This window comes from Diadema antillarum, unplaced genomic scaffold, assembly GCF_040938485.1.
Source record: "Diadema antillarum isolate AM-2024a unplaced genomic scaffold, OU_Dant_1.0 seq00001403_RagTag, whole genome shotgun sequence".
Taxonomy (NCBI): Eukaryota; Metazoa; Echinodermata; class Echinoidea; order Diadematoida; family Diadematidae; genus Diadema; species Diadema antillarum.
This window is the reverse complement of record NW_027272158.1, coordinates 1-12,267: the sequence shown is the minus strand read 5'-3', so window position 1 is coordinate 12,267 and position 12,267 is coordinate 1. Positions and strand designations below refer to the sequence as shown.

General features: G+C 41.3%; 1 protein-coding gene across 1 annotated transcript; it reads right to left on the bottom strand.

Annotated features, from left to right (window-relative positions):
* Window positions 1–4,081: 4,081 nt before the first annotated feature.
* Window positions 4,082–5,555, bottom strand: LOC139709073 (uncharacterized). The gene is made up of 2 exons (XM_071621038.1): window positions 4,185–5,555; window positions 4,082–4,086 (listed from the first exon to the last, which is right to left on the bottom strand). Exons 1-2 carry the CDS (start codon window positions 5,359–5,361, stop codon window positions 4,082–4,084), a joined length of 1,182 nt encoding a protein of 393 aa, XP_071477139.1. The 5' UTR covers window positions 5,362–5,555.
* Between the last annotated feature and the right edge of the window lie 6,712 nt (window positions 5,556–12,267).

Sequence of the window (12,267 nt, the reverse complement as noted above, 5' to 3'; positions counted from 1 at the left end):
CAACAAGGAGTTAAGGCCAACCTAAATTTTCTGACTTCAATCTTCATACATGTCTTAAATTCTCCTAAATGAACCAGGAACACTATTTTTCTTCATTAGGCACATCATACATGCATACATCGTTCTTTCTGTCAACTTCACAGAAACCAATATCCAACTGAGCCTCAACTCGGCTCAAACGTAATAATTCCCATTAACGAAAATGATGCGACTATATCCGGTCACCTATTTACGTACATACCTTGGTAACTGCGTCCAGCAGCCCCATACGCATAGCGTAATTACGCTATGCGTATGGGGCTGTTGGTCGTAGTTAGTACCTTGGTTGAGGCTTTCCGTATTACCGTGCACTTTCATTGACTTATTCGCTATGCTTTACTGTAGGTATGATCGCACTTCTGACATGTTAGTACACATGTACCTCGATACAACTCTTTCGCATCAGTTTTCACCACTCAGCATTCTATGAGCATAATTCACACATATCATCATCGATTACTGTGAAATATTTTCAACGGAATTACAGTACAATTATCTACTCACAACGTTTGGCTCATCAAAAAGATTAATTCATCACCCCAACCTCACGGTCGTCTGTCCATTCCAAACGAGGAACTTCAGTAGTATGCACGTACGTATACCGCGCGACCTACGGCGTGGCGTGCGCATGCAATTTTAGCTTTGCCATTGACCAAGTGCTCAACGGTCCACGCGTGCACGCAAAATACGTGTACTTGTACTCGTTTGCTTTCTCTCTATGATAACGTCATTGAAATGATATTCTTGATCCCGGTGCGAGAAGAAAAAACAAATGTTTAATTCAAGTAGTAATTTTTTGAGTACAGTATTACTGATGACACTGTTACTCTTTAACAACGTGTAGTTATATTTTCAAATAAAAATATACGATAATTTCCAAAAATAGTGTGGCATTTTAAGCAAACACCATTCAACACCCACATGTCAGCTTTCGGGAAAGACTATGGAATGGTTCCAAATTCGAACCCTTAAGACTTGGCTCCCTTTAGGGTTCGGATTTGCACCCCTACATCCATCCCGAACCCTATAAGGTGCCACGTAGTTAGATTTGCTCGTAGGGTGAAAATAAGAACCCTAAAAGAACCCTAATTTCTCTGTGTGTAGCGAGTATGGATTGTCCTACTGCAAACTCGCGCATTTTGATTGCTTTGCTGCGCTTATCTCTGAGAGATGCTTGGTAATGCAGCTGTTCAGCATATCGACGTTCAATGTTAGGACGCAAGTTATCTAGTCTCATGCGCAACTGCCTTTTCATGAAGAGTGAAGCAGGTGATTCCCCCGTGACACTATGTGCTGCATTGCGGTAGGCCAGCAAGAATCTATCTAGCTTCGCTTGTGCAGATCCTCCATCAGATCTTGAGGCGCGCATGGACTGTTTGAGTGTCTGGACAAAACGCTCTGCTTAACCATTTGTACTCGGATGGTACGGTGCGCTGCGCTTGTGCTTTATGCCGTTCATGTGTACAAACTCTTGGAATTCAGCGGAGGTGAACTGACTTCCGTTGTCAGTTACGATGATTTGCGGTAGTCCATACCTAGCAAATACGCTTCGGAGAGTATCAATGGTGCGCTCTGATGTGATACTCGGCATGATGAATACCTCCGGCCATTTAGAGTATGCGTCTACTATGACCATGTAGGTGAGACCTTCGAATGGTCCGGCAAAATCCACATGGATTCTTTCCATCGGTTTGGACGCTGGAATCCATGGATGTAAGAGTGTTTGCGCTGGCTGATTTTGCACAACCTGACATGTTTCGCATCGCTTTGTGCATTCCTCGATCTGGGAATCGAGGTGCGGCCACCATACGTAGCTTCGTGCGATTGATTTCATTTTTACTACTCCGAGATGTCCTTGATGTAATTCCGCAAGGACTGCCTTCTGCATTTTGTGAGGGATGATGATTCGCATTCCCCACATGAGTATGCCTTGCTCGATTGTGATTTCTGTTCTACGCATGAAGAATGTCTTTAGCTCGCTTTCTTCTGTAGGTAGCTGCTTTGGCCATCCATCCAAAGTATATCTGAGCACTTTGGACAAGATAGGGTCTTTGCGCGTCGCATTACGCAATTCCTCGTGTGTTGTCGGTAGCATGTCCACATGACAAACCGAAACATTTCCTGGTTCACGACCTTCGCGTTTCTCGTTTGAGTCCGGAAGCCTTGAAAAGCAGTCTGCGTTTGCATTGACCTTTGATGTGCGGTAGCGTATCTCGTAATCAAAACCTGCGAGGTACATAGCCCATCTTTGCATGCGTTCCGCTGCTAATGTAGGCAAACTCTTGTACGGGCCTAGCAGTGCTGTGAGCGGCTTATTATCGGTAATAAGCGTAAACCTGCGGCCATAGATGTACATGTAGAACTTGCGAAGCGCGAATATGATTGCTAACGCTTCTCGCTCGATCTGAGGATATTTTCTTTCCGTTTTCGTGAGCGACCTGGACGCAAACTGTATCGGTCTCTCAGTTCCGTCTGGTAGTACGTGCGACAATACTGCGCCTATGCCTATCGGACTCGCATCCGTTGCGATGGAGATCGGCAACTGTGGATCATAGTGGATCAAACAATCTGACGCTTGCAGCAGTTCTTTCGAGCGTATGAATGCCGTTTCTGCTTCTTCGCTCCAAGCGAACTTCCGATCAGATTTCAAAAGATCTGTGAGCGGGGCGATCACGTGCGCTAAATTTGGAACATACTTGCGATAGTAGTTCAACAACCCTAGGTACGATCGTAACTGCGACACATCAGTTGGTCTAGGGAGATTCACAATCTGCTTCACTTTCTCCTCAACAGTGTGCACACCTTGCGCATCTATACGATGTCCTAGAAACTCCACAGAGTTGCACTCGAACTCGCATTTCTCCTTTTTGAGCTTCAGACCGCGTTGCTCTAAGCGCGTGAGCACTGCGTCCAAATTTCTCATGTGCTCTTCTTGCGAACTACCCGTAACGAGAATATCGTCTAGGTACACCTGTACTCCCGGTAATCCTTGCAAAACCTGATCTATCGCGTTCTGCCAAATTGCCGGTGCTGTGGTAATCCCAAACACTAGTCTATTCTGCTTGAACAAACCCTTGTGTGTTGATAGTACTAAGTACTGTTTGGAGTTTTCATCTAGTTCCATTTGATTGTAGGCATGGGCTAGGTCTAACTTCGAAAAAGTTACTCCTCCACTCAGACTTGACAAAATGTCATCGACATTTATGTTGGGTGGTGCCACTGAACTAAGCACTGGGTTGACGGTGCACTTGTAGTTTCCACACAGCCTAACTGTTCCATCTTTCTTAGGGACAGGCACTATGCCTGTGCTCCATTCACTGTGTTCTATTGGTGTAAGTACACCACACTTCTCCAATCGGTCTAGTTCTTGTTCTACCCCTGCCTTTAGTGCATACGGGACTTTGTAGGGCTTAGTCCTGACTGGTGTAGCATCATCTTTCACCCTTATGCTAGCCTTTGCATGTGACAATTTACCTAGCTGTCCATCGAATAGCTTCTCGTGTTTCTGAACTACTTGATCGCTTAGCCTATGCACGTTCACTTTCTGGTCCAATGTACTAGTACCAAGACTTGTCTGGACTAACGACTTCCAGTCTAGTGGAATTACTCCTAACCACTCACGACCTACAGAGACTCCAACTCTCCCGTTTTCGACGGGAGATCTCCCGCCGAAAGCCCATTTTTTTCAAAATCTCCCGTTCTCCCGTTTGAGATTTGATTTCTCCCGCCCTGGCTCTGTGTCTCCCGGTGGAAAGGATTTCTTACTTATTGCTATCGTATGTTGAAAAAATAAGCCTTAGATAGCACCAGAGAGCATCTAGAACTTTAGGAACTTGGGTCTCCCGTTTGCTAGGGGTTTCGGGCGGGAGAATCTCCAGATCAGAAGGTGCTTAGGGTTGGAGTCTCTGGACCTAGCAACATGTACTCTGTACATTCCAGTACATACAGGGCTAGTCTACCTTGGTACGTTCCATATCTGACCCGGACTTGGACCTTACCAACAGGCTCAACTGTCTCTCCTGTAAAACTCACAAACGACTTCTCAGTCTGGTCCATTTTCAAGTGGGACAAATGCTTTTCATAGTACGACAGTGGTATGATGCTTACACTTGACCCTGTATCGACTTCCATTTGTGTCAATTTACCTTCAATCTCAATGGGGGCCAAAATTGCACCACTCTCAGACCTAACGCTAGAACTGGACCTAGTCCTAGACCTAGAACTACTCTCAGTCCTCAACTTGAACATAGTGCGATCGTACTCAACATCACTTTCATTGTCAGAACCATCACGCTCACTCTCATTCTCACTGTTTCCAGACATATCATTGTATTCATGACTTTCCTTTACATTATGAATACCACCTTTCCTTTTCTGTCCTTCGTTTGCTTTAGTCTTTGACTTAGTCTTGGATCTAGAGTCTGTGTGTTCTTTGTTTTGATTTTTCATCGGTTTTGGCTTACTCCGGCACTTCCTTTCAATGTGTCCTTTCTTCTGACAGCATCTGCAAGTTGCTGACTTAAACCAACACTGATCAGGTGCATGGTTCCTCCCACAACGATAGCACTCGCGTTGTTCCTTCCTCCCGCGGTTACCGCTGCCTGTAGAACCGTGCGACTTGCCGTAGACCGCATTCACAATGGTGCTGGTCCTAGTTCCTGGTCTAGCGCCGTTGTAATCTATGCCATTCCGCGAACTCTGGTTCCGCATAGCACGGGCCTCTCCCGCTGCTGTTTCTCTCTGTAGCGCGTAGTCTACCGCTTCTCTGAACGAAAGTCTGGGGTTTTCTGTTGCTTTTTCCATCAACTTCAGCGAAGTAGGCTCGTGGGAAATGCCACTGATGAATCTATCGCGAAGCTGTTCATCGAGCTTGTCCCCGTATTGGCAGTTCAAGCTCAAATGTTTCAGCTGAACCACGTAGTCACTCGTCGACTCGTCGGGCGCTTGATCACGACGGATGAACTTTCGTCGCTCCGCTACAACCATGGGCGTCGATTTCAAATGACGTCGCAAAACCATCTTCAGTTCGTTATAGGACTTCGATTGTGGGGTGGCTGGTGCTACCAAGTCTCGTACTAGACTGTAGTATTTCGGTCCGATAGAATGTAAGAACATGGCAGTGACCTGCTTTACTAATGCTAGGTCCCGCTCCTCCGTGCGATCGCGTGCGCTCTGTACTGGCTCATCAGGCACCGCGAGCCCATTTGCTAATAGGTAAAGTTCGAACCGCTCGACGTAACAGTCCCAGTCTTCCGTGCTGTCGTAGCTGGAACTAAACGGTGGCAAAAATACCCTGTTCTGCCCCAAATTTGCACTCGCCATTGTGCTAGCTGCACCCCTACAACTTAGAGAGTCGAATGTCACAAATATCCCGTCCTCGTCGCCAGTTTTGTTGTGTTCTTACTATGTGACAAACGACAATGGACACGGACACGTCCCGTTAGTAGCCATCATTTATTCGGAGCCCGTCGTCATAGCAACCACACTATGGCAAGCCAACAGTGCATGATCATACATAACACATGGCAAGCAGCAATATCGGACATAGCGAAATCATATATCAAAATTATTGCAATGAAATTTTTACGTGGAATCACCAAATTTGGTTGAAATTAGGGTAAAAGGCGTCGGACTGTCTCCCCCCTCCCCTCCCACGGGCTTTATAGGGTTAATTCAATGAATCAGCTGATGTTTCACTTCATCAAAAATTCCGTCATAATATATGTGAATCAGATAGCTGCCAATAACAATATAAACATATTATGTACCGAGATAACAGACATGGTACCGACACAGACATAGTACCCCCCTCAAAAAGAAAAAAAACAAACAAACAAACAAACAAACAATGCAGTAGAAAATCAAAGAAATCAAACAAATATATATATTTGTTTAATTTGTTTGATTTTCTTTTGCATTGTTTTTTTTTTTGCCTTATTCTGTTTAAATGTATGAAAATTGGTGTGAATGTCGTGTTGCTGTCTATATTCCGTTTGATTGTCATTTTGTTATTTTCTATTTCTGTTCAAATGCATGCAAATTGGTTGCTTTCTGCTTTTATGTTTATGTCTCATCAAGCCCTTGAAAAAGGCTGGTTACACAGTCGAAAGGCTATACTGAACACTACTGGCACGTCTATATATATATATATATATATATATATATTGCGTACCATGACATCATGATGAGTTATTTTTTTTTTTTATCATAATATAATGTCACACGTACCGCTCAATTTAAAAAGACCAGGATGGATTTGGAAAGGTCAAAGTGACACATTTTGCAGGTGCCGTTCACCAGTGGCAATTTGGATTTGATTGGAGAAGAGCCTGGAAGAGATCAACGTGGTATAGACGTTTTAGTGTACATATATGGGAGATGGTCCAATTAATCTATGTTTACATCACATTTTTGAACACATCACTGTTCTCGTTTCAAGTTTGTGCTATTCCAATTTGTTCACATTATGTTTATAAAGATCATACCAATCCTTCATTATACAAAATTATAACTTTGAAAGTACAAGGCCTTCCTGTTGTTTTTTCTCCTTCCTTCTTGTAATAGTTTCATGTTTAAGGAGATCAAAATTTGCCACCTTGAAATTGATGAAATTCTTGCGTCGAGTTGTTTTTATGCACAACTGATTGCGGATAACATGAATCAGTCAAATTGCAGATTCCCCCTCTATCTTGAATAGCTTAAATCGGCGTTCCCTTCCATTCTCTTATCAAACGGCTATAAACTTAATATTTCATATGTTTGGATGCACTGTTCATACTTATAATGCTCTTGAACAATGGCAAACAATTACTGCATTTCATCTGTGATATGTTTAATGCAGAAAAGTGGATAAAGCTATGAAATGTCTAAGAAAACAAAGAGTGATATAGCGGAAGTGAAAACATGGTCATGAGAACGATCACTTTTATTTGATGAAATTATAATTAGACTAACATATTATTTCTTGATCACTTTATTTCACTTCTAGTCGGTTCAGTAAAAGCAATTGCTATAACGCCGTCACCGAGTACGCTTTACGTGCTGTACGTTCATACCAAGCTCACTCGGATGTCAATCGATCCAGACGGGAATGAGACGGAGGTAGTGGGATTCCCTGGCGGACCAAACCTTGCTTTTGTACTTTACAACGGGTAAAATAACCTTCTACCACATTTAACATGTGAAGGAGTAGCGAAGGGTTTCATAGCTAACATGATATTTTTATAGAGCTCTTTTGGCTCCTATGTCTCTATCCCTCTCTCTCTCTCTCTCTCTCTCTCTCTTTCTCTTGAAAAAAAAATACATATAGAATAATTATGGTGTTTGTTTCTCTCTCTTTTACCAAAAGTAAGACAAATGAAAATGGGTAAATCTGTTTGTAGGCTGATGTACTAAAAGGGACAGAGATCTGACATTGCAGACACATACAGTAACGACCTTTAATTTAAGAAACTTCTAAACACTTTAGATATTATGGATAGGCCATTACGATTGTCACGACTTGAGGGAAAGTGAACAGGTCTTTTTGGCGGGGTTTGATCTGAACTAGTTCATCTTAACCGAAATGGGATTCGTTCGTAAGGATACACATTGTAACATGGGCGCCGGAAGTGGGGGGGGGGGGGGGGGGGGGGCGGCCGCCCCCCAATCCAAAAAGTGGGGGGGGGGGGGGCAAAACGCATTTTGCCCCCCCCCCCAAAAAAAAAGCCCCCCCCAAAAAAAAAAAAATAGATAAATTAAAAAAAATAAAAACAAAATGAATAAATAGATAAAAATAAATAAAATAAAATAAATATATATATACATATAAAATACAAATAGGGAAATTTATTAGTTAAGACTAGTAATTCTAACTCTCATATATGTTTAGACATTCATTTTTCGTTGCGTGTGAGCAGATTATCTCAACCGCATTCAACGGTAACCGTTTTTAGAGGCCTTTGGCTATGGAAAATCGTGTAAATATCAAAATGTTAGCTTTTGGCACTGGCGGATTTAGAGGCGGGCACAACTGGCCCATGCCAACCCTCCTTTTGAAGCAACTTGTTAAAAATTCTTCTTTGTTTTGTAATTTTTATACGTGTGCCCCCCCCCCCCCCCCCGGAGAAAAAAAAAATCTTCCATACGTCCCTCTTCCACCGATAGTTGTGACTAACGTGACACCTGACGTAGGTAGCGCTCCCGGAAAATAGTTTTAATCCCCGCTCGCACCCCCCCCCCCCTTCTTAATTTCCAAAGCGAAAAAAAGTATAGCTACAGTTTTTATACTGTAAAATGTCAAAATTTTCAAGCTCGCTCGCATTTAATCGTTATGCCATTGTAAAAGAGAATGTTACTGCCAGTAATTGCCAGCAGTTGCGCCTGGGCCGCCCCCCCCCCTCCCTTAATTTCCAAAGTGAAAAAAATCTAGCTACAAACGGCAGTTTTGGGACTGTAAAATGTCAAAAATTTCAAGCTCGCTCGCTTTGCTCGCTCGCATTTAATCGTTATGCCATTCTCCTAACGTTGCTGCCAGTACTAGCCAGCAGTTGAGCCCGGTGCGCCTCCCCCTTATTTCCAAAGCGAAAAACATAGCTACAAACGGCAGTTTTTGGACTGTAGAATGTCAAAATTTTCAAGCTCTCTCGCTTCGCTCGCTCGCATTGAATCGTTATACCATTCTCCTAATGTTGCTGCCAGTAATTGACAGCAGTTGCGCCCGATGCGCCCCCCCCCCCCATAATTTCCAAGCGAAAGATATAGCTACAAACGGCAGTTTTGGGACTGTAAAATGTCAACATTTTCAAGCTCGCTCGCTCCGCTCGCTCGCGTTTTATTGTTATGCAATTCTCCTGATGTTGCTGACAGTAATTTGTCGTTTCACACCGTCATTCCATAATCCATGTAAGGAAAACTTACAATGTTGGTCAATGACTGCGTTGTTGAATGTATCACATTCCGTAATGTATTGTAGTCCCATTAAGTTTGCAGACTGACAGCGCACGCACACACCCTCAAAATTACTTTTCCACAAGGTGCCCCCTACCCCAATGTCTCAACCCACGGTACGCCACTGTACATATATATATATATATATATATATATATATATATATGTGTGTGTGTGTGTGTGTGTGTGTGTGTATGTATGTATTTGTATTTGTATATTGTGTAACATATGTATGGTCTATCGTGAGCCTCCTCCAATATTTGCCCCCCCCCCCCCCCCCCAATCCAAAACTGCTTCCGGCGCGCCTGCATTGTAGGTCAATTCTGTCTTATTGACCAGTCATGCCAGTATTCCAAACGACTGTTGAAAATTCGACAAATATTGAAATGTCTCTAAATAAATGAAGATGCTTGGCCGCCTACGTATAACTCCCGACATTACTTTATTACATCATACAATGTGTAATAAAGTAAATTACTGGGTATTATGCTTTTGCTTTCAAGTCTCACATTATTTTTTCCTGGTCTTGTTCCGTTGTTTTTCCTAAACTCCCTACTTGTTAACAGATGCCGTTTAAAGTAAAGAAACAAGAAAGCAAACAGAACTTCCTTATATAATATGGTGAAGGAACGAGAAAGAACAGCTAATGTGATCAAACTGTATTCTGTCAACACCTATTCAACCATCTTTTGTTGTTTCTTATTTCTTTCTCCCTATGTTTTATACTCGCCACTGAAACCAACCCTATCCGATGGCAAACGCGTAATGCATCGATTCAACTCGTTGATCACGTGAAATAATTTGTGTCATTTTTTTTTCTTCTGTGCTTTAGGTGTATGTATTGGACGAGACGGGGTAAAGAAGGAATAACATGTAAAACCCTTCAAAATGGGGCTGGTTGTATGGATCTGAACACACCTGGTAACAACATGGTGTCCAGGATGGTAGTCGACACAAGTTGTGAGTAAAATGTGCGATCATTTTGTTTAAGTCAAGTTTAGTGCACTCACACCTCGAAATTAAAGTTGCATTCCAGACGATTTATGAAATTACACATAGATACAAATCGATAGTGACAATTATAGATTTGTGGAATTTATTGCGGTGATTGAGCTGATAAATCTATACTCTGTAAACCCCCATGTGCACATTCCAGTAATGTATCTATGTAATTAAATTACGATACCACTTGTTCACCCATGCTGAATTTTTGCATGCTTTCTGATATTGTTCTGCTTTCCTAAGCACCTATAGCCATGTATTTACCCTTCTACATGTCATCATCCTTGTTAATTTGGATTTGTAATGAATTTTGAAGACATCCTCATTCATCTTCGCATGATCACTATTAATTTTGAAACTCGGGAACAAGTATGACAATGCATATTATATGTTAAGATGCAAAAGTCTGAAAACAATCCGGCGATCTTTTAAGGTCTCTTAAAGTCAAATATTGAAAAAGATTCTAACGGTGATGGATGTGAGAATTGAATGTTTGGGTTAAGATGTGTTTACTTCTATGCACCATCAAAACGAAGTTAAACTTTCATCATAACCCCTAACCTATCATCTATAGGGCAACTGTTATCTCCCACAAGGTTGCTATATAAGCCTGTCTCTCGTAGACGAAAGGCTCTGATTCACATATTTGGTTTGACATTGCGAGTTTACGTGTTTGATATATATATATATATATATATATATATATATATATATATACATTAAGCAAAGCACTTCAATTCAATACTTAATATGTTGGCTTGTTACGCACTTAATAGTATAAGAAAATGATTTTCAGTAATACAAAGTAAAAAAAAAATACATGCGTGCTGATGTACTATACAGGCAATCCTGTATCACCACGTAAACAAACAAACAAACAAACAAACAAATAAAGAGGCTAAACACAAAACACCCCTCCCTTTCAAATAGTCAAAAATAATCTCATTAAAATGGCCTGAAGTTTTAGAACGCTCGAACAGTCTAGGCACCATATCGTTCTGCACACCTAAACACGCACGTAAGTTGCATTTGCTATCTAAATAATCAGCAAAGATATTTATCAAAATAGAATGCTATTTTTTTTTTTTTTTTTTGGGGGGGGGGTTAAATTCTGCTTTGTGAATGCTTTACACTCAAATGCTTTTATTTTATGACAAAAAAGTCGTACCCATCCCATATATATGTATATATAATATTTATATATATAATTATATATATATGTGTATATATGTTGTTTTTTATCCGTGAGTCCGGATACGTCAAACAACACTCTTCTACGTCAAGTCAATAATATTCCTATTCCTTTGTCCTGTTTGAGATAAGTTATATAATGTTGTTTCTACTTCGTGTTAATTCCATAAATAAGAAGGAAGATACACGTTCTTCCCCGCAGCTGCGAGTATATCCAGGTAGGGAGACCGGGGCCAAGTTTCATATAACTTGTTATCAGTGACAAGTTGTCATAGTAGTTATAAGCTAGTGAAATCCTTGCATCTGATTGACTAAGAGCAAATTTGTCACGGAAAAGTGACAGTCGTCACTGATAACAATTTTTATGAAACGGGACCAAGGTCAAGTCGTTATAAACCTTGCCTGCTAAGGTCCAAACAGAGAAATTCATTGCATATCCTATGTAAGAATATCTTAGACCCTCCATTGATAATTATTGGAAACATAAAAGCTTTGTCATTAAAGCTAACATGAATAACGTTTATTATACGGAATCAATACACACACAATTTTCTAACAACTTCTCCCGTTGTTGAGGTAAGTTGTGACAGCGCATGGGGTACTTTGTTACATTGTAGAAATTTGGGGTGCTGTTTGATATTCCGAAGAATCGTTTTTTTTTTTTTCCCGAAGGTTCGTTAATCCAAAACACACTTATTCCCTATACCTAAGAGGTTCGTTAATCCGAACATTTGTGGCGTTATTCCGAAGGCTCGTGTACTTTATCCGAAAATGAAATAGGGTTCGTTATCCCGAAGGTTCGTTAATCCGAAAAGGAAATCATGCAAATAGGATTCGTTTTTCCGAAGGTTCGTTGATCCGACAATGAAATAGGGTCCGTAACGTAAATGTAAATGTAATGTAAACGTCCGTAAATGGTTACATCGTTAAAACTCAGTAATATTGAACAGATGAGACAAGTCGTTACAGTTTAACACCTTGACCCGGTATGCATTTCAGTAACTGAAACTTCTAACATAGTAATAGCTTCATTGTGCTTAATAAACACTTAAAACATCACACATTGATACTCCAACCAAAGAAGACCAGGGCCGTGTTTCATAAAGC

Coding starts and splice junctions, on each gene's coding strand:
- LOC139709073 (XM_071621038.1), bottom strand. CDS start 5,361: ATGGCGAGTGCAAATTTGGGGCAGAACAGGGTATTTTTGCCACCGTTT.